This window comes from Trematosphaeria pertusa (assembly GCF_010094035.1).
Source record: "Trematosphaeria pertusa strain CBS 122368 unplaced genomic scaffold BU26scaffold_21, whole genome shotgun sequence".
Lineage (NCBI taxonomy): Eukaryota > Fungi > Ascomycota > Dothideomycetes > Pleosporales > Trematosphaeriaceae > Trematosphaeria > Trematosphaeria pertusa.
This window is the reverse complement of record NW_022987232.1, coordinates 561,774-580,165: the sequence shown is the minus strand read 5'-3', so window position 1 is coordinate 580,165 and position 18,392 is coordinate 561,774. Positions and strand designations below refer to the sequence as shown.

The 18,392-nt window shown below is 55.3% G+C and overlaps 8 protein-coding genes across 8 annotated transcripts; 3 read left to right on the top strand and 5 right to left on the bottom strand.

Moving 5' to 3' along the window:
* Positions 1 to 7: 7 nt before the first annotated feature.
* On the top strand, positions 8 to 2,286 carry BU26DRAFT_524765 (uncharacterized protein). Its single transcript, XM_033830353.1, has 6 exons — positions 8 to 301; positions 355 to 447; positions 502 to 620; positions 679 to 907; positions 979 to 1,079; positions 1,125 to 2,286. Exons 1-6 carry the CDS (start codon positions 250 to 252, stop codon positions 1,860 to 1,862), a joined length of 1,332 nt encoding a protein of 443 aa, XP_033677143.1. The 5' UTR covers positions 8 to 249; the 3' UTR covers positions 1,863 to 2,286.
* A 149-nt stretch (positions 2,287 to 2,435) lies between these two features.
* On the bottom strand, positions 2,436 to 3,075 carry BU26DRAFT_167091 (uncharacterized protein). Its single transcript, XM_033820221.1, has 2 exons — positions 2,745 to 3,075; positions 2,436 to 2,695 (listed from the first exon to the last, which is right to left on the bottom strand). Exons 1-2 carry the CDS (start codon positions 2,951 to 2,953, stop codon positions 2,515 to 2,517), a joined length of 390 nt encoding a protein of 129 aa, XP_033677142.1. The 5' UTR covers positions 2,954 to 3,075; the 3' UTR covers positions 2,436 to 2,514.
* A 1-nt stretch (position 3,076) lies between these two features.
* On the top strand, positions 3,077 to 3,728 carry BU26DRAFT_166882 (uncharacterized protein). Its single transcript, XM_033820219.1, has one exon. It carries the CDS (start codon positions 3,260 to 3,262, stop codon positions 3,629 to 3,631), a length of 372 nt encoding a protein of 123 aa, XP_033677141.1. The 5' UTR covers positions 3,077 to 3,259; the 3' UTR covers positions 3,632 to 3,728.
* Positions 3,729 to 5,903: 2,175 nt separating this feature from the next.
* On the bottom strand, positions 5,904 to 8,143 carry BU26DRAFT_166877 (MFS general substrate transporter). Its single transcript, XM_033820218.1, has 3 exons — positions 7,246 to 8,143; positions 6,848 to 7,197; positions 5,904 to 6,792 (listed from the first exon to the last, which is right to left on the bottom strand). The coding sequence occupies exons 1-3, from the start codon at positions 7,781 to 7,783 to the stop codon at positions 5,992 to 5,994; spliced, it is 1,689 nt and encodes a 562-aa protein (XP_033677140.1). The 5' UTR covers positions 7,784 to 8,143; the 3' UTR covers positions 5,904 to 5,991.
* Positions 8,144 to 9,803: 1,660 nt separating this feature from the next.
* On the top strand, positions 9,804 to 10,554 carry BU26DRAFT_166719 (uncharacterized protein). Its single transcript, XM_033820216.1, has one exon. It carries the CDS (start codon positions 9,958 to 9,960, stop codon positions 10,450 to 10,452), a length of 495 nt encoding a protein of 164 aa, XP_033677139.1. The 5' UTR covers positions 9,804 to 9,957; the 3' UTR covers positions 10,453 to 10,554.
* Positions 10,555 to 11,286: 732 nt separating this feature from the next.
* Positions 11,287 to 11,910, bottom strand: BU26DRAFT_439588 (uncharacterized protein; the record flags this gene model as incomplete). Its single annotated transcript, XM_033824351.1, has 2 exons — positions 11,287 to 11,702; positions 11,814 to 11,910. 2 exons carry the CDS (start codon positions 11,908 to 11,910, stop codon positions 11,287 to 11,289), a joined length of 513 nt encoding a protein of 170 aa, XP_033677138.1.
* Positions 11,911 to 13,071: 1,161 nt separating this feature from the next.
* BU26DRAFT_585085 (acyl-CoA dehydrogenase family protein) lies at positions 13,072 to 14,965 on the bottom strand (the record flags this gene model as incomplete). Its single annotated transcript, XM_033834623.1, has 4 exons — positions 13,072 to 13,554; positions 13,710 to 13,854; positions 13,913 to 14,174; positions 14,204 to 14,965. 4 exons carry the CDS (start codon positions 14,963 to 14,965, stop codon positions 13,218 to 13,220), a joined length of 1,506 nt encoding a protein of 501 aa, XP_033677137.1. The 3' UTR covers positions 13,072 to 13,217.
* A 226-nt stretch (positions 14,966 to 15,191) lies between these two features.
* BU26DRAFT_166728 (Bromodomain-containing protein) lies at positions 15,192 to 18,347 on the bottom strand. Its single transcript, XM_033820217.1, has 4 exons — positions 18,109 to 18,347; positions 16,521 to 18,048; positions 15,286 to 16,454; positions 15,192 to 15,233 (listed from the first exon to the last, which is right to left on the bottom strand). Exons 1-3 carry the CDS (start codon positions 18,261 to 18,263, stop codon positions 15,471 to 15,473), a joined length of 2,667 nt encoding a protein of 888 aa, XP_033677136.1. The 5' UTR covers positions 18,264 to 18,347; the 3' UTR covers positions 15,192 to 15,233; positions 15,286 to 15,470.
* Positions 18,348 to 18,392: the final 45 nt, after the last annotated feature.

Genomic DNA, 18,392 nt, shown 5'->3' with positions numbered 1-18,392 from the left:
CCGGCATCAACGGTGACAATCTTTGTAGCCATCAAGCCTAAAGACTCCTGAGAGGGCGTGCATAAGCAGCCAGCTAAGCCTAAAGAGGGGCAGTGACGCAGCCGTAACCGGGCCGAGAAATTTCCGGCGGCGGCCGTTCCGAATCACCAGGACGACACCACCGCCATCAATCGCCGCGCGACTTCCCCGCAAGGCTTTAGCTCGCACCGCTGGAGAGGATGAGTTTGGTGGCTAATCCGCGACCTCAACATGGCGTTTGAGGTATCGTACAACCTCGAGAATGAGCAGCAGTTCTGGGATGGTCAGCACACTGTCGTCCCGCCGCCGCCGCCGTCACGCTAATGCGCCAAACAGAGCTCGACGACATCGTCTCGACGCGCTGCCAGGAGCACGAGAGAATAGACAACGCCCTGCGCTCATACCTCAACGTCACCACCAACTACAAATGTGCTTCTTCTCTGTCCCTCTACCTACATTTGCACAATTGTTGACCGTCGCTAGCCGAGTACCTCCAGACGGACTACAGCGTTGCAGAATGCGTCTTCCGACTAATCCAGGGGGAATTATTCAACGCCCACAAGGAATACGTGCGGCGCCAGATAATATACTGTCTTCTACAGGTAGACGACGTCGCTTCTGCATATCAGGGTACGCAAGGAAGGGCTAATTCGTGGATAGGAGGACGATAACCCCACGCTCCACATGGTCGCGGCATTCCTCCTTTTCGACGGCCGAAACAGCGGAAACGATGCCACATTCGAGATGATGAACGAAGAGGGCGTCTTTCCCCGGCTGGTTGAGCTGGTACAATCGCCGAGCGTGCAGGAGGATACCCGGCTGCATCAAATGCTTCTCGAGCTTATGTACGAGTCCTCGCGTATACAGCGGCTGAGATGGGAGGACTTCAGTATGTTAACATCTTGCTATAATGGGGTTCATGCGTCAATGATAGGGTCCGGGTGCTGACGGATATTGCAGTGGCCATAAACGATGCGTTTGTTCTGTATCTTTTAGAGATCATTGAAGGCGTCTCGGACGACGCTGACGACCCATACCACTACCCTGTGATTCGAGTTCTGGTATGTATGCCGACTGCGCGTTACATCTGGTGCTGACGGATACAGCTGGTCCTGAACGAGCAATACCTGGTAGCTTCCACGACTCAACAGCATGACGGCCGCGCGAGCATCACGAACCGAGTAATCAAGGCGCTGTCTACGCATGGCATGACGTATAAGACCTTCGGCTGTAATTTGATTCTTCTCCTGAACCGAGAGTCCGAGACTTCGCTTCAGCTCTTAATCCTCAAGGCGCTCTATCTTATTTTCGGAAATACCCAAACTGCGGAATACTTCTACACCAACGACCTCCATGTCCTCGTCGACGTCATTCTTCGTAATCTAATCGACCTACCCTCGGATTCTCCCGCGGCCAACGCCTTGCGACACACGTACCTCCGGGTCCTCTATCCTATCTTGACGAATAGTCAGATCAGCAAACCTCCACATTACAAACGCGAGGACATTGTCCGGCTTTTGCATCTTCTTGTCACCAGCGGCAACCATTTTGCACCCGTCGACGAAACAACGAAGCGTCTTGTAAACCGTTGCACGGCCGTGGAATGGTTGCAGCCACTAGCGACGGATGCGAATGACGCGTCGGAGACGAACGGCCATGGAAGTGCCACGCAGTCACCCATCGAACACGCCATAGGAAACGGTCAGAAAGAGCTTGCGCGACGGATGCTTGGAATGAGCGTAGACGGAGGCGGAGAAAGCGCTACGAGCGTTCTCGAGGTGGCCAGTCATACTGCGCCAGCTGGGGTTCAGACGCCTAGCCGAGGGAGAGAGCTAGTACAATGACACGATTAGGTGTTGGAGTCAGCGCTCGATCCGTTCCGACCGTGTCTTGCCCGCGCGTTATGGCGGTTACTTGGATCCTCGCGATTTAGCAGGGGTCTTGGCAGGGTGCTTTCTTAATATCACTTCGAATTTTTCAAGCGAGGTCATCCGGATTCTTTCAGCTGTACTTGTATTTGCATGGTCGGAGTTTTTGGACGAGTGGAGCGTTCTGTTGGTCGGATGCTTGTTCTCATGTCTCTGTGCTTCCCTCCATTTCCATATAATGCGATTGCTTCATCAGCATACTGCTCACATCGGCCGAATGCTATCTCTTTTCCTGAAGCCTTCAACTTCCAGCTTCACCTGCCACATAGTATTCACTCAAGCCATTCCTCCACGAGCAAGAAAGAACTACCGCAGCAGCTGACTTTCCAGTGTAGTAGCTTGGCGTGCTGGAACAGAAGACAGTGGTCTTGGGTCGTAGAAAGCGACGGGGTGCTGTTCGGCGATGACTAGAGAACCCGATTCGCCAAAGGGGGGCCGCGATGCCTTGAATCTTCTGCATCTACTGGGTAGGATTTAATTGACGTGTCTATAATGGCTGTTGTTCTGCATGCCTTGGAATCTGCTCAGCGGGACCTTCCTCTTGGCGTGGACCGGTCGATTGGGACTGCTAGTCGTGAATATGGAAAGCAGATCGAAAGCCCAAGATGGGGAGTTTTCTCTCCGGCCTCTCGCACCCTAGCATCGAGACCGCCGGGATTGCGCTGTCGAGCTGAAACTTTGCTAGCGATGGGAGGATTCGACGATCCTCAGCGTGAAAGCGCCAAGCCCGCCCAGATGCGTAGGGGAAGGTACGTCACATCTCCTTCCCACTTCACGAGTGCTGACGAATGTCAACATTTCTCGCTGATTATGCCAACTCCCGTCTTCCTCCTGCACAGCCTTCCACGGAGCCTTATCATGAAGATCTTGGGCCCAGTACGCCATTGCCGCGCGTGCACCCCCGCGCCGAAATAACGCGCCGCGACAACGCCGGCGGCGCTCCGCCCTTTGCCTTGGCTTCCGCTGCAGGGAACCATCACCGCCATCCCAGGCAAGACCCAAGACATTGGCAGGAATGCTAGCAACAGAGAAGCCGACTTGTCCCGGCTCGGGCGAGTCTGGGTCTTTATCTAACGGAGGACAAGTGTGACGCTAAACGGGCACAAAGTGCGATAGATTCGCTACTCCCCATGCGCTTGCTGATGGTGCGCAGTCAGCTTCGTTCAGTCTTATGCCCGAGGGAGTAGAGCCGCTCAATGGGAGTTCAGTGTCTTGAAGGACTGCGGGAAACACAGGAACGCTAACCCGTCGACCCCCTTATCACTCAAGGGGCGATCATGTGCTAGCTGCCACCAAGGCCGCACCAAGCATCGATGGCTGAAGCAAGAGGTGCAAGAGAACGCGACACACACAGCTTACCTTGGAGACGTCCTTTGACCGAGCGGCTCCCCGTGTTCACCCGGCCTAGGTACATACACGACATTTCATCTACGCAAGCTCAATTTTCCAGGGCCTCCTTGGCGTTTCCTGTTCCGAAATACGAGCGGAAAGCGGAGCGATCCCGCCCAGCTTCAATAGAAGGCGGGATTATGGAAGGAAGAGCATGGTATTCTACAACTGCCGTGGCAACCTTAGCATCCCTTCAGCCGCACGCCTTCTTTTCACCCCGTCGGACTCTCACTTCTTTCCTCACTACCGAGTACGGGCTTGATTCGGCAGCTCTTTTTGGCTTTGTCTGCTTGTAGCCCGGGAAGTGTGACAAAGCCATCATGGTGCTTATACAGCTGTGGCCGAAGACTTCGTCTACACCTAGGAGCACAAAGACATCTCGTCGGCTGAATGGCCAGCTTTGAAGGACCCTCGCGCTGATACTCTCACATCTGATGGAGCGATCAGTTACTGCTCCAGCACGTCACGAAGTGAGATCGCAGAACGATGCATGCACCCCGCAATACGTTCCCAACCTTCACACGGAGCACATGGCAGGTTGCCTCGAGCCGGGACAGCATACACAGTCATCCGGAATTGTCAGTCCACTTTCCCGACGACCGAGCTTCTCCCTAACTCCTCCCCAGATTATTTCGCTCCATCACAACTGCCGTTGATCAGTTCTACCTGCGACACCTGTGGATGCAGTGCGACACCGAGGTCAAGAACGTATATTGCTGCGCCCAGACTATTGGCCGAGACGGATAAGCAGTCGCGGCGACTCTCGTACTTCTTGTTTCGAAACGAATTCCCAAGCTCCGTCTTGTGTCCATATCGACGGTAAAATCAGACCACTTTCCCGAATGTTCGATTTGGCTGCAAATCCTCCGCAGATCTCCGAGATAGACGAGATTTAGCTGAATTCTCCGTCTTGTCTAGCGTTTTGGTATTATCAGGCCACTTTACAGAATTCCAGGAAGTCTTAGATTAGCAATACCGACGTGCAGCATAGTAAGCACACCTCCTTCCTCGGCGAGTCTCTTTCGAATTTGGGCAGGCATACATACAGCGAGACGCGCAGGCTTCATATACGGCATCCGGACCCACTGTCGTCATCGCACATGGCGAATCCGGAAGCTCGAGCTCAACAAAGCACATGGATCTCGACTCCTGCGGGTTCTCACGAGGCCAGCTGATAGTGCTTCAATTCTCCAATTTCTTCAACCCTGGACCCAAGATTCTCAATATGCGGTACGCTAGGCCTGGCTAAACTTTCGCACACGCCTCTACCGCCGCTAACAGTGGTAGCAACTAGAGCCGCTCCGTATATGCACGTTTCAGCGGACCGACCCCGCAACTTAGCTTCCATTTTTGACCTTGGCATCCAGACACCGCACACGCACTATGGGCTATAGATGTGATAATAACACATGTCAAGAAACGACGGCCTGACTTAACAGAAGCTAAGAGTCCATCGCTAACCGTTCCGCGGAATCAGAAACCAGATCACGGTGTGCGAGAAGACGAAATGGACAGGATTTCACCACGTATGACTCGACCCTGTCTATCCAGAACAGCCCGTGACGATCTTGCCGGAATTCGACATGGGAGATTTGTTTCTCGCCCGCGGACTGGAACGTGCAGCATGACCTGTCTCACAGCATGTGTCCGTACTGCCGTGTAGCTGCACCCGCATCCAACTCGGCGTGTCGCCCAAGACGGAACCTTTCCCGCATCTCCATGGCCTCCCATCTAGCCCTTCCGACCATGGCCCTTCCCGACAGCTCGGTACATCGGCCTCCTGACACGGGGATATTCCAATAAGCCCGCAAGATATGCCGAACCGAAACGGACAAGGCAGCATACATATGCAAGCACTCAGCCTCAGCCAAGTACGTCCCAAGACAACCAAGGCCCGTCGAGCTGAAGGAAGCGTGGATGGTGAGGTATGCTTACCTTTCCCTTCGCTCGAACTGCCGTTGCTGGGCGGAAAAGTACCATGATCCTGTTTGTGTTATGGCCATGATCTTATTCGTGTTATGGTCATGGATCGTTGAGGCTCTCGCACATAGAGCAAGACATGGACGTTGGGCCCCTGTCGCCGAGCACGTGCCGAGCATGTATGGGAAATGTAAACGAGTAGCACTGCGGACTACGTGCTATATGTGGCTCTGTTATAGCCCCACAAACATCTATGTCCTACATGTCATTTAACAGTGCTGCTGCAGAACTGCCGATCGAATGTTCTGGTAGTAGTGCTAAGAGAAAAACAAAGAATGCGAATCTTGATTTGCAGTGTGAATATCGCAGAGAGGCTGTATATCGAGAGAGAGACGTCCGAAGCAGCTATTGTTTTCATTTTGTCTAATCGTGTCGGTCGTAGATGGATGCTCGACCCAGCAAACAGGGGAGCACCATGCGTCTACTATCTAATCCTCCTACAACTCTCCAAGCCATGTCGCGCTATTAGATGCCCTAGAGATGCGGTTTGTCGCAAGTAGCAGTGAAATGAAAAGGGAGACCTTTTGAAGCAGTAGAATGTTGAAAAGAAAAAGAAACGGCAAGGAAATGCCAGAAACGCACTGTGCCACGCCGTGTCTTGTCCCCAACACCCTTGACCATCGCCGCCCGAACGTTCCCCTTGCACGGTAAAAATTTCCACCCGCGCTGTGTGCTCTCAGACGTTCCGATCAGAGCCGAGGACGGCACCACGTCGCAGTGCATCCACCTTCTCATCAGACGTTTGTCGGGAGACGAAACGGCTAGGCACACACGTCGTTGCCTGGGAGGTAACGTTAGCGAACTCGACATCAGTATCGCTCTCGTTCCCACCCTCTCTTTCCTTCACTTTCTCTTCTGATGCCTCGACATGCTTGCCCATCAGCTTCGCAATCTTGGTGCCCACGCGCTCGCCGTCACAGCATGGCAAGTACCATCTCGCGACTAGCATGCATGCTGCCGAAACCATGAGGTTCGCGCCGGACCAAGCTTGCACAGTGATGTAGTTGGAATAGACGGTGACGAGATGCCCTGCAATCACGGGGCCAGCGAGGGCGGGTACGGCGGCGACGCTGTACATCATGCCGGTCCACTGTCCGAGTTTGGAATGGCCGATAGCTTTGGTTTCCGGGGTATTGTATGTGCAGTTGAGGATGTTGCCCATGGATGCCGGAGGCAAACCGATGACCGCACCTGAAGTCATGCCGAAGAGGACGCAGAAGGCGATGGCGGCCGTGGTTGAGCCAGCGAGGACCCAGAGGATGAGGACAAGCAGGGAAGAGATGATCTGCGAGCCGATGTGCATGTTGAGGGCACCTGTTTTGTCGCCAAAAGCGGAGAAGGTGAGACGTCCGATGGTGGAGGCGCCATTCATGATGGTGAGGAGCCAAAAGGTCTGGAGAGGGTTGTTTGTGGAGGAAACGATTTTCACGGGTACGCGTGTTCCGTCGCGAGTCCCATAGCCGGAGACTGCCGCCCACTGCGAACGAGTTAGCAACGATAGAGAAATGGTAGGATGATATCAGTGTACGTACCTCCTCAAGATTAAAGAAAACGGGATAGAAGCCGAAGAAAAGGAATGTGACTGCGGCAGTGAACCAGCAGAAGGATTTGTTGCCGAAGGCTTCCGTGTCGATCCAGGTCTTGAGCTTACGATAGCTCTGCGGCTTAGGGTGAGCGTGGGCAGGATTGGGCGTCGAAAAGATGAGCGAGTAGGCGGATGTAATTGCGACGAGCGTAGCAACCAGACGGACCGCGTTGTTGAAGCCCATGGCGTCAACGAGATATCTGGTCATGGTCGGATACACCACTCCGGCGACACTGGCACCGCAAGCGACAACGCCGACGGCGAGGGACTTGTGGTTTGGGAACCACGTCGCAGCGACTGTAATCTATCAGAAATCCATCATTATCGGGAGACTGTAATGCTTACCTTGAGAGCTCGTGACAAAGTAGCAAGCCATACCCAGGCCAACAACAAAGCCCTGAGTGACCCAGATATGAGAGAAGTTGGCAGGGGAGTCCTCGGTGGTAGGGTGTGCAATAGACAGCATAAACATGCCAAAGGGCACGAGGAAGGCGCCAGTGCCAATGACGTATCGGAAATGGCCGGCATCCAGCAGTCGTCCGACTGGTGCTGAGAACAGCAGAACGAGGAATGACTGTGTCGAGCCGATCAGGTTCAGCTGGAGTTGGTCAACGTCTCGCAGGGAATGGCCAACATAGTACGACGAAAATGTACCATAGGCGTTCACCAATCCCCACGAGTTGAACATGAGGAAGAAGCAGCCGAGCCAGCAGGCGTACGCGCGCCACGTGCGAGGCCATTTCGGCTCGTCGATGGCAGAGGAGCGGGAGGAGGCGATAGAGACATCTCGCATAGAAGCGGTCTCGGTGGCGGTGTTGGACATTGGCAGGCCGACGGTGTCGTCCTTTTGGCTGTCCTTGTCGTCGAAGATGCGAGCGGCCATGGCGAATGTTTGGTTGCGCTAACCGGATCAGTCGTCGATTTGCTGGTAGAGGGAAGTCACGACCGGCGGCTCCTGACGTGCGATGAGGGCAAGCGTGCTCAACACGGAAGCGTTTGGAGGGGGAGCGCTCAACTAGGCGCGCTGATGAAGGGGCTGACACAACAATGCCCCAGGGGGGTTCTCGGGGTATAAGTACTGTGAGCAATGTGCTCAAATGGGGGCTTGCATCTGGGGCACCCAAGGTACGCATATGAATTGATAGATGTCTTTCCTGCGGGTCCCGCTCTCCGCAAGCACGCGCGTAAGCTCGCCCCCCGTGGTGTCCGTGGGTGGCTGGCATCCCTCATGGTGACGTGGTAGTCAAACCGGCCGTGAAAGGCGAGTTAGATACGGTGGGCTCACAAGCAACGCAAGGAAACAGGCCCAAGGAGAGCCAAGACGAGAGGCTCCACAGCCAATGCGGAATCCTCGACTCCGCCAGTCTCAGGGCGGTGTTTGCTGCCGCGCTGGGGCTTCCGCTAGTGACCGCCAAGGCAGAGATAGCCCAAGGTAGGGCAGCTTGCATTGGCCCGATGCGGAAACGATGGTGAACTGGAAATGTGCCCGCAACGTCTATCCCGCCTTAGCACTTGCGAGACCTCCCACGGTATATGCATCGGACCAACATCCTTTTGCGCCTGCGGTAAGTCCACTTGGTTATGTTTGCTTTATCGTGGCGACCTCACCGTCCGCGAGGCCCCACAATTCCTTCCCATCTTTGCAACCGTGGGAGGCAGCGAGCTAGCACGATGACAATGCAGTCATCAGGGTGCTCCAGCCGTAGACGCACGTGAGGAAATGCTGACCTTTGACGGGGTAGGTTCTGCGAGTACGCTGCGGACTCTGTCACACCGGTGAGGTTGGTGCCTCTCGATCTTGAAAGCCGCAGGCGTAAGGCGTCGGAAAGGTGGATTAGCGGAGCGGGACGCTCAATCGGAGATTCTTGGCATGTACCAGCGGGAGTCGCGAGCTCGGGGACCGATTGGGCGAGGATGTGTGATTTACTTCGTTGAGGGTTCCACGGGCCAAGCCCATGAGTGTACATTCCGCCTTAGCCTCCCCACCCATGCGCTCATCACTCGCCGCTGTGCCACTCCTCTGTAGCCGGAATGCAGCCAGATTGCGGACCGTACAACCGCTGAGGGCCATGGCAAGGCCGGGTATGCTTCTGGGCACAATCTTGAGAAAGGTGAAAGAATAGAGGAGGTACCGACGCGTAAGAAATGAACACAGCCCGCAAATTTTCTCTGGATGCCACCAAGATGGTCAAAAAGATGTAGAGAGCTTAGATGAGGTTAGAAGCTTGAAGATCGTCCACAAGAGGTTGAATGAAACAAATGGGAGGGACTTGGCGGCTCTAGAGAGCAACAATCGGGTTACTCCAAGGTGCCGCGAGCCAGCTGGGCGTCGCAACCTCTGGGACTGTTGCTTGCTTCGTTATCTTAGCACAGCCTCAACCGCTGATGCATTTGACCCACTGTCCAAGATAGGGGAATCTGGGTCCAAGAATAAGCGGCTTGGCACAATCTCTTCTGTCCCACGTCCAGCGGATGCGTTTCTGCTCCGTTTGATAGGGTCCTGGATGCATCTTTGAAGACCAAACATCTGTAGCATGACGATGTTAGTGAGAGCCGAGAGAAACGCCGTTGTGGAAAACCGATGGAAAACGACCGGGTGTCACGCAGATGCAGCCATCGACCCTTCGATCCGGATCACAGCTGTCGGCGACCGCCCCGGCTCAGACCGTGCAGGCACATCGCTGCTGGCTCGTACTGGTAACGCGCAGGCGGCGGCGCAGTGACGGCGAAGAAGCTGGGCGAATTGCGTGGAATGCGCGGCGGTTCAGTGGGAGTCAAGGTGGGAGGGAGACGATCTGTGCGAAGGATCTGGTGTTGAGGCTTGGACAATCCTTGCGCAGATCTTCAGCCCTCACCATCCCTATTTGAGACGCAACCTTCTTCCAAGCACCGGCCCAACTAGTCTACGGCGATCCAGGGCCTTAGATCTAGCTCTGGATCACACTCCTGCTTCGCAGATCTTTCGTCTATCGGGCCTTCGTTAGTTGAAGTCGAAGATGACATCGTCTACGTAGCTCAGAGCGTCCGCAGCGTGCACAACAACAAGTACCCGACGTCATGTATCAGTGTCAATTAGAACACATGACCATCGGCTTCGACACACCGTACCAGCGACCGCTCTGCCTCCCCTTTTCTCCAGCGGACTTGGCAATTTGGGCGGCTTCTGACTCTTCGGTATCTTGGCAGAGGGAAAGGGTAAGTACCAGATCTGATATCGGGCAGCAACGAGCTCATATAAACTGCATGCGGGGCCCAAAAACAATGTTTCGTAGTGGGTGCTTGGATTGGGCATGTGACCTAGTGGAAAGCCGAGAATGCATGGCTAGGCGAGAAAATAGGGGGGAAGGTATCAGAGGGAAGGACAAGATGTGCGAAGAAAAAGTACCTAGGAATCGAAGCCCTCCCGTACACCTCCAACCCCGTGGCTTCGACGCCGGGCCGATATCTTCCGGCAGGCTTCTTCTGTCCTCCATCACTTTCTTCGCACCGCTTCGCTACTATTCCCTATCTACCTTATCCTTCGACTATATCTTTTCAGCACCACGCTTTTAATCCTCCCTTCGCTCGCCGCCAAGCCAATCGTTATAATGCCAGCGCCCTGCGTTGCAGAACCGAAGGCCCCAACGGGGCAGGCAGAACGACATTAAGACCCATCCGAGGCAGCAACGTAAACACGCCGAGAAAGCCATCAAGACAGCGACAACGGGGGTGGAGTGGAGTGGAGTGGAGCGGAGCGGAAACGATTTATCGAGCTGCATGCATCTCACCACCATCACGCCACTTTTGCGGAAGGGCACACATCCCTCTCCGCCTGTACATACCGTGGCGGAGCGGAAGCGGACCGGTCCGCCGGTCACTTACTTGCCTATTCTCATCTATCAACTCACGTCGATACGGCGACTTTGCAGTGTTTGTGAGACTTAGAAGATTCGGAAGCGGCGCGTATCGCTCTAAATATGACGAAGCGGCTGAGAGGAACCCCCTGAGGCTGGAGCAACGCAGTCACTGCAGAACTACCACGCGCATGCGGACGGTGAGTGTCAAGAATATATAATTCGTAGGCCTAGCGACTAATAACCAGACCCGCCATTCGAGGACACCATGCTCCAGTTGCTGAATCGAAGGAAGCAAGAAGAAGAGCAGAGTATTACTGCCTCTAGAGGAGACGCTGAACCGAAAGCCCCGCCGGCGCCCGCATGAAGGAAAACCCGCAGGACGCGTTCTAACGCGCAGAAAAACACAGACGCTGAAAGAACCTCCTATCGACGCTGGCAGCAGAGTACCTCCGCGACACTCGCCAGCCACGCATCCACGCTCCACCTCCTCCTCCTCCTCGCTATCAGGTCTTTGTCTTGACGCCTAGACGCACGTTTCCGTTAGTCTGCATCAGACGCCCCTGATAGCAACCGTCCTCTCACTATTCAACCGCTCCGCATTCCGCTCGTGCGACTCCTTCTTGCAATCCTCCAGCCCCTCGCACTTATGATCCTCCAACAACCGGTGCTTGCCGCAGAAGTGGCCAGAGCAGAAGCCGCAGTCCCCGACTATGCGCTGCGCAGCATCCTTGCAGTCCTTGAACGAGCAGCGGATCTTCTTGGGCGGCATGCCGCCGCGCAAGGGGAGCGCCATGTGCAGGGTGGCGTTGGGCGGGATGGCATAGTCGGTCAGCGTCGTCGAGGGCGAGCTGAGGTGCTTGCCGGCGTGCACGAGGCGCAGGTCTGAGGGGAGGAGGTTGTGGCGGAGGGCGAGGAGGGTGCGGAGCGTGGATATTGACGTGTTTGCAGGGAGCGTGAGGGGTATTGCTGTGTCATATTGTCAGCTATTGCTTGCCGGTGCTGCTGTTGGGCTTTGGGGTTGTCGGGGTGCCCTTGTGTCAAGGCTGGTTCCGACAATCGGAACGCTCGGGTACGTACTGCTGGTGCCGGAAACGTTCTTGACGAAGACCTGCATCGTCTCCTCCTCCGACGAGCTGGTCGAGCTGATGCTGCTGAAGCTGTCTGCGCGGCGCATCATGTTTGCGAGGGTGCGTGTATGCAGAGGTGAGGTGAAGTCGCGGTTGCGGTTGTGGTGATGACGAAAGGTGTGGCGCTGGGTGTTGGCGTTGAGAAGCAGGTCGTTCGCTAGGCTGTTGGGAGGAAGGTGGCCAGATAACGGAGATAAAGCTGCGTGGCTCGCGCTGTCACGGCGGCAATCGAAAACTTATAGGGGCCGGGCGGCAGCTGATGGCGTGAAGAAGAAGTCTTTGTACAGAGGTCGGCGGCGGGAGCGTGCGTGAGGTGGAGTGAATGCGGTCGACAAAGTAAAGGTGACGCAAGGCCGCGGCGTCGCCGTCTTATAAAGAGAGCGAAGGACTCGGCAGTCCACAAGACCCAGATCCCAGGCGCGCCGCTGCAAGAGTCAGGCGAAGCCGCTAGAGCCGCTGCGAACGCATGGAGGCTCGAGGCCCCGAAGAGTCGTGTGCCTCGCCTCGCCGAAGCAGCAGCAGCAGCGTCTGACTAACCGCGCTGGCTTCGAGGGCTTTCCATCCGTCCATGGATCACCTAGGCTAGGTACCCTGCATCGGCGCGTACTGTAGGCAGCCGACGACGCAGGAACGAGAGACATGGTTCGCAGTCCCAACTCTCCCTCCCTTTCACTACCCATCTCAAACACAGCACACTGCCAAGTACATGTAAACGTACAGCCTCGCACACCACATGCCCATCGCTCCAAGTGACACGTATCGCTGCCGCATACGCGATCGCAAACTCAGCTCGCGCAACGCTCTGCATGCCATCCAATCTAGATGCAGGCTTCATGCACGACAGCCGCCCGCGAGGACAGGGCCCGCGTAGGCTGCTGTATGTATGTAACACGTGGACGGCAGGCGCCAGGACGCTTCCGAATGAGGCGGGACGCCCGAGGCGAGACGGTGTGATTGGTGCGGTAGGGAAAGGGGGCGCATGATAGTGTTTGTTTATGCGACTATCGGTTGTGGGCGAGGTGTATGCCTTTCGCTGGGGCGTTCCTTGACGGGAGTAACACAGCGTCGATTTGTACGAGGCAGGGACAGCCTGATTAGGAAGACGTCCTGCAATTTCTGGTAGTCGGAAGCTCCTGGTGTTGGAAACGGTTCTAGAAGGGTTTGACAGAGTGGTAGTACGCAACGGTTAGGAAAGGCTATCTGGACTGTAACACGTCCGAATATGGCCTGTATTGGCTTTATAGTTCGACTATCGTAGCATCTCCCTTCTTACCTTTTGTAAGCAGCACCACAATCATGTTACTCTCTCCCTATCGTCTCCTATCATACACCCTTCCTTCCTATCTCACTCCCACTACAACATCGCTTTCGGCATTTGTTTCATCGCTTGCCTGACCCCTAAATCAGCCAGAATCTCCTCCGTTCCACCGAGAATCGCATCAAACTTATACGTCCTGTGGAACATCTCGACCACCTTGCCCATCCCGCTCTGGGTGAGTCCTCTTCCTCCAAAGATGTTGACCGCTTCATCCGCAATCTCGTGCGCACTCCGGGTAGAGTACGATTTTAGCAGACCGATGGGTCCGCCCAGATGCTTGCTCTGTTGCGCATAGCTCATATGCGACATCTGGTACGCAATCGATTCCAACCACGCCTGATTCGCTTCCACCAGGGATATCATTTTCGCAAGTCTATTCCACAAAACCGTTAGCCAGGGAACAGTCCAGATCTGGGAAGACTGGTAGTACACAACGGACGGGTGTCACGGTATCAGTACAGCATACGTGACACAATGAAACGGCGGGGAACAACGTAACATGGAGCTGAAAGAAAATAGGGGACGTACTTCTGCCGTATAGCCGGCTGGTCAATGAGCGGCTTGCCAAAGACAATGCGCTGATTGCACCACTTGAGGCATTCTTCGACGACGGTGCGGGATTGCCGGATCACGGCGCAGCACATCATGAAGCGCTCGTGATTGAAATTTGACACTGTCAGTCATCAGCATATTCATCCTGTTCACCTCCGGCACAGTTACGCAAAACTTACTGATGACAATAAACCCCTTATGTTCCTCGCCTAGCAGATTCTCCACTGGAACCTTCACATCGTTGAACTCCACGAATGCAGTACCCGCGGCGGTGGAGTACGACGTCTTGATGAGCTTGGTCTCAACGTTGTCGTCTCTTTCGACCATCAGGACAGAGAACCCCTTGTCCGTTCTGCAGCCTGTGACGAAGTAGTCGCAAAACATGCCGTTTGTGATCCACTTCTTAGTCCCCCTCACGATATAATGCTTCCCATCCGGTGTCTTCGTCGCCGTCGTCCGCAGTCCGCGACATCGCTCCCGGCAAACGCCTCCGTGATAGCAAGACACATTTTCTTCTTGCCACTAAGCACTTCCTTCGCAACCTTCTGCTTGAGTTGTTCGTTGCCCATCCACTGCAGCACAGCGGTCAAGCTAATCATCATGCCCGCCATATTCCCATCCTGGAACCCTCTGGCGTTGGCCCGGACGAATTCTTGCGCCTGCACGAGATCATGCAGATAATCGAACTCCTCGCCCTTAACCACCCCCATCAAATTCTTCCCATGCAGATGTTTCCCTGGCCCAAGCCGCATAGCAAGCATATCATTCTCCGCCATCCGATCAATAAGCTCCTGGCTGATATACTCCCCATTCTTCTCCTTCTCCTGCGCCTCCGGCGTGACATACGTATCCACAAACTCCCTCACTTTCTTCTGCAGCTTGCGGTGACTATCCTTGAAATACGGGCTATTGAACTGCGGACGTAGCCACAGCGGCTCCGCGTAGGGCACCGTGCTCAGCTCCCCGGCTTTCGTTACGACGACCTCGGGCTTCTCGCCTTCGAGCGTGCCGATGCATAGCGAGGAGTATTTCTCGAGGACTTCCTGCCGGTGCAGGTTGTAGAAGGCGGTTGTGGCGTCGGTGCCCGCAACCTGCTCGAGGACGACGGAGCCGCCTGGGTGCGCGTCGACGAAGTCGCTGAGGTCGTAGACTTTGTGGTCGATTATGCACCAGAGATCGTCGGGTTTGTCGTGGGCGGCGACGCTTTCGCGGCTTAGAGAGGCGTGGGGCATGGTGGAGCGAAGTGAAGCGGGACGGAGCTGTGGGCGAACGGGAGGAGGGGTTGGATGGAGTTCAGAGCTGCTGGAGGACTTGGAGGGTGAAGAATGGAAGAAAGATGAAAGAGACGCTAAAGACTACATGATGGCTTCGGAAACGAATTGGCCTCGGCCGGACCAGCGACAAACCTCTCCGCTTTGGATTGGATGATTTGTCTTGGTGGAGTCGTGGAATGCTTGGAGCTGGGATAGCTGCCGAGGTTCATCATCGGCTTTCTGAGTGCTCCGATTGGTCAGTTAGACGGGACGCAGGTGCCTTAGAATGAATAGCTCACATCAAGATTGGGTCGCAGATAATCGTATTCGCATTTGGTGGCCTGTACCTTCTGCTTGTGGATCTGAAGAGAGTGCGAAATTCCAAGGTTTCCCTTGCCGGACGCTCATGCCTACGACAATATCCATCTCCGAAGACCTTAACGTGGAAGACGCAATCCTACAGTACACTATGCAAAGACATCGCTCAGATCTTTTCTTCCAACATCGCCGTCATGCCTGTGACCGGTATCCATCCATTCTTCTGCTGCTGTGCCCTCGCATACCGCTCCTGATTCTTCGCTATATTTGCCTTCTGCGCCGCCACCAGCTGATCCAGGCTCTTCATGACGGCATCCTTGTTCTCTTCACCATTCATGAGCATCTGAATATCCCTTGCCGTAGCCATCGTGAGCCGATCCTCGAGCGCATGGATTGCCTTGACTTGGGCCTCTGCGATATCCTTCTTGAGCTTCTCCTCGGCTTCTTTCCGCGCCTTCTTAGCTGCCTCCTCACGCTCCGCAGCCTGAGCTTCATCCGCTTTTCGCTTCCTCATTATCTCAGCATCACGCTTGGTCTTAGCTGCGAGGTACTTTGCGGAGTGGCCCAGAGAGCTGCCTTCCTTTTGTACGATTCTGGAGCTATTGACAGGCGGGGCGGTGAAGAAGAGGACGCGGCCTTGCTCGTCCCGCTGGAACTGATCGCGAATGTCCGGTGGAATTGACGCATTCGCATGATCGCTCAGGATGTACACCTCAACTGGCTGCGGTGCTTTGTATCCAACGGGTGCTTGATGAATGAGAGGCTGCTGATAAGCCGGTGCAGCTCGTGGTGTGGCGTACTGTGGCGCGACGGCAGAAGGTTGCGGTGTGGAGAAAGGTAGATGCGGGGTGATCGGTTGATAGCTCGGAGCATGGGCGACAGGCTGGTGAGAGACGTGTGGAGCAGGCGACTGTGAGTGGGTGTGGTAGTGTGTCGGATGAGTTGGAGTGTATGCCGATTGCATGTGATGCTGTTGAGGCGTTGGGGCTGGCATAGGCGACGCTGTGGGTGCTTGCGCGAGTGAGTAGCTCCTCTGCGCATCGCCGGGATAACCATTTGCCTGTGGCGTAGGAATAGTCGGAGTAGGCATGGCTGGTGCGGGTGGCGGCGGTGGAGGAGGGGATGGAGTTGGTTCTGGCGGTGGAGAGTCCTGGTGGAAAATATTAGCGTTTGTTTCTTAATAGACGTGGGTAAAAGGTATTAAGGTGAAACATACCTTCGGATCGCGCGGGCGGCGGTGAACCGCTCCTATCTTGGGCGGAGCATTTTCAGCACCCCACTCAGGCTTTGGTAGATCATCCGTCTCCTTCTGCTCGTCCTTGAGGAGATAAGCGATCGGACTGGGAACCTTCTTGAGCTTCCGCGGCGCGTCGAATAGATCCATTACATAGTCCTTGTCGCGGACTTCGTCTGGCAAGCAGCTCGCCCAGGTCTTGATCTTGTTCAGCTTGTGGTTCTCTTCGTTATACCGCGCTTCGCACACGTAAATCTCCTTGTCAGGCGGGAAGTCTCGAGGTCGGCCCTTGTTATATCTCGTGACGAACATGACAAAACAGCGGTCTACGACCTCGTCGATAGGATGATCGCGATATTGGCCTGTTTTGACCACCTCGTTCTCCAAGAAATGCCGGTCAAAGCGATGGACTGTCTGCTCGGGCCGATAGTACCAGCAGGCGTTCACCCATTTGGCGCCTTCCGAGTCCTGCCATGTCCGGTAGATCTGAGCAACGATTGGTTTGGTAAGGTCATTCGCGTTCTGTATGTGTACCCAGTCTCCGACCTTCCACAGCTCGCCATTGTGAAGGATACCATTCGGCATAGGTATGCGGCCCTCTTCCATGACATAATCAGTGTCCGGCTTGTCCTTCTCGATCTTTGCAACTCTTCGAGCTTCTTTCTGGAGATGGACAGCATCCTTATAGATCTGGCTGTCTTCCTCGTTGTATTGCTTCGCGTTCTCAAACATCAGCTCAACATCCTGCATGAAGTGGTCGACCGAGTTGTACTTCTTTCGCTTGAGCTTCCGCTTAAGAATGTCCATGGCCATAGGACTCTTAATCTCAGCGTGGTACTCGGGCATTACGGCCTTGTCGGGGACGCGTTCGAAGGCGCCAACCATGAGCTTGTTCTGCTGATTCCGCGGCTTCCTAATGGCTTTCATGATAGCCTTGATTCTAGCTTCCATAGGTGTGTCAACCCGCGGAGGGCGCCCTCGCTTCTTCCTGGACTCTGGGTCCTCTTTGGCCTCGTCTTTCTTCGTGCCGGACTCGCGCTTTGTGATTGCAGCTGTCGATCGAGGCCCACGCCGTTTCCTCCGCTTGCTTTCATCCTCATCGTCCTCCTCTTCGAGCTCCTCGTCCTCTTCTTCGTCGTCTTCCTCTTCCTCTTCTTCCTCCTCTTCGGGAAGTAGCGGGTCCTGCTCGGGGATCTCGCCGAGGTATGGCAGGGCTGTGGCCTCCTCGGGGACAACCTTCTCATTGACTAGCTTCTGTAGCTCCTGCTGTAATACCCTCTTGACCTCAAGCGCATCTACATAGGCCTGCGAGTCCTGCCTATTGTAGACCTGCGCGTTGTGAGAGATGAGGGCAAAGTCGCGTACGAACTCGGCGAACGTCTTGTACTCCTGCTGCGCAACCTTGCGCTTTATTTCGCTCAGCGCCATGGGCTCTTTGATGACTTCGTAGTAGTCGGGGAGGGATCGCTTGTTGACTTTGCGCTGGAAGAGCTTCGTGGGGTCGTAGCCACTGTGATGTTCCATCAGCACTCGGCAAACCCGCCACGCGCATCCATTGCGCACTACTCACTCTTCGGTCCTGTATGAGTACACATTTGCCAGCACCGTCGCCATGCCCTTCCATTGCTCCTCCGTGACGGTCGACGGTGCGCCATCGGTCGCGGGCGGGTCGGCCGTCTCCGTCGTCGGCACAGGCGTCGAGCTTGGAGCGCGTACGGACGTCATGTTGAGTGTTGCTGTTCGCGCAGCTTCGCAGGGCGTGGGTGTGGGCGATGCGCGAGCTTGTCGTTGGCGACCACAATGCGCGTCTGCAGTGAATTGCAGAGGTCGCGCGGTCCCTGGGTCCGTGCCTCT

What these genes read in the sequence shown, in the direction of transcription:
- BU26DRAFT_524765 (XM_033830353.1), top strand. Translation starts at nt 250, where the DNA reads ATGGCGTTTGAGGTATCGTACAACCTCGAGAATGAGCAGCAGTTCTGG. An exon ending in TGAGCAGCAGTTCTGGGATG is followed by an intron (nt 302 to 354) that starts GTCAGCACACTG and finishes TGCGCCAAACAG; the next exon opens with AGCTCGACGACATCGTCTCG. An exon ending in ACCCTGTGATTCGAGTTCTG is followed by an intron (nt 1,080 to 1,124) that starts GTATGTATGCCG and finishes TGACGGATACAG; the next exon opens with CTGGTCCTGAACGAGCAATA.
- BU26DRAFT_167091 (XM_033820221.1), bottom strand. Translation starts at nt 2,953, where the DNA reads ATGTCTTGGGTCTTGCCTGGGATGGCGGTGATGGTTCCCTGCAGCGGA. An exon ending in GTTGGCATAATCAGCGAGAA is followed by an intron (nt 2,696 to 2,744) that starts ATGTTGACATTC and finishes GATGTGACGTAC; the next exon opens with CTTCCCCTACGCATCTGGGC.
- BU26DRAFT_166882 (XM_033820219.1), top strand. Translation starts at nt 3,260, where the DNA reads ATGGCTGAAGCAAGAGGTGCAAGAGAACGCGACACACACAGCTTACCT.
- BU26DRAFT_166877 (XM_033820218.1), bottom strand. Translation starts at nt 7,783, where the DNA reads ATGGCCGCTCGCATCTTCGACGACAAGGACAGCCAAAAGGACGACACC. An exon ending in CTTTGTCACGAGCTCTCAAG is followed by an intron (nt 7,198 to 7,245) that starts GTAAGCATTACA and finishes GATAGATTACAG; the next exon opens with TCGCTGCGACGTGGTTCCCA. An exon ending in TTTTCTTTAATCTTGAGGAG is followed by an intron (nt 6,793 to 6,847) that starts GTACGTACACTG and finishes ACTCGTTCGCAG; the next exon opens with TGGGCGGCAGTCTCCGGCTA.
- BU26DRAFT_166719 (XM_033820216.1), top strand. Translation starts at nt 9,958, where the DNA reads ATGTATCAGTGTCAATTAGAACACATGACCATCGGCTTCGACACACCG.
- BU26DRAFT_166728 (XM_033820217.1), bottom strand. Translation starts at nt 18,263, where the DNA reads ATGACGTCCGTACGCGCTCCAAGCTCGACGCCTGTGCCGACGACGGAG. An exon ending in TACTCATACAGGACCGAAGA is followed by an intron (nt 18,049 to 18,108) that starts GTGAGTAGTGCG and finishes GGAACATCACAG; the next exon opens with TGGCTACGACCCCACGAAGC. An exon ending in GCCGCCCGCGCGATCCGAAG is followed by an intron (nt 16,455 to 16,520) that starts GTATGTTTCACC and finishes ATTTTCCACCAG; the next exon opens with GACTCTCCACCGCCAGAACC.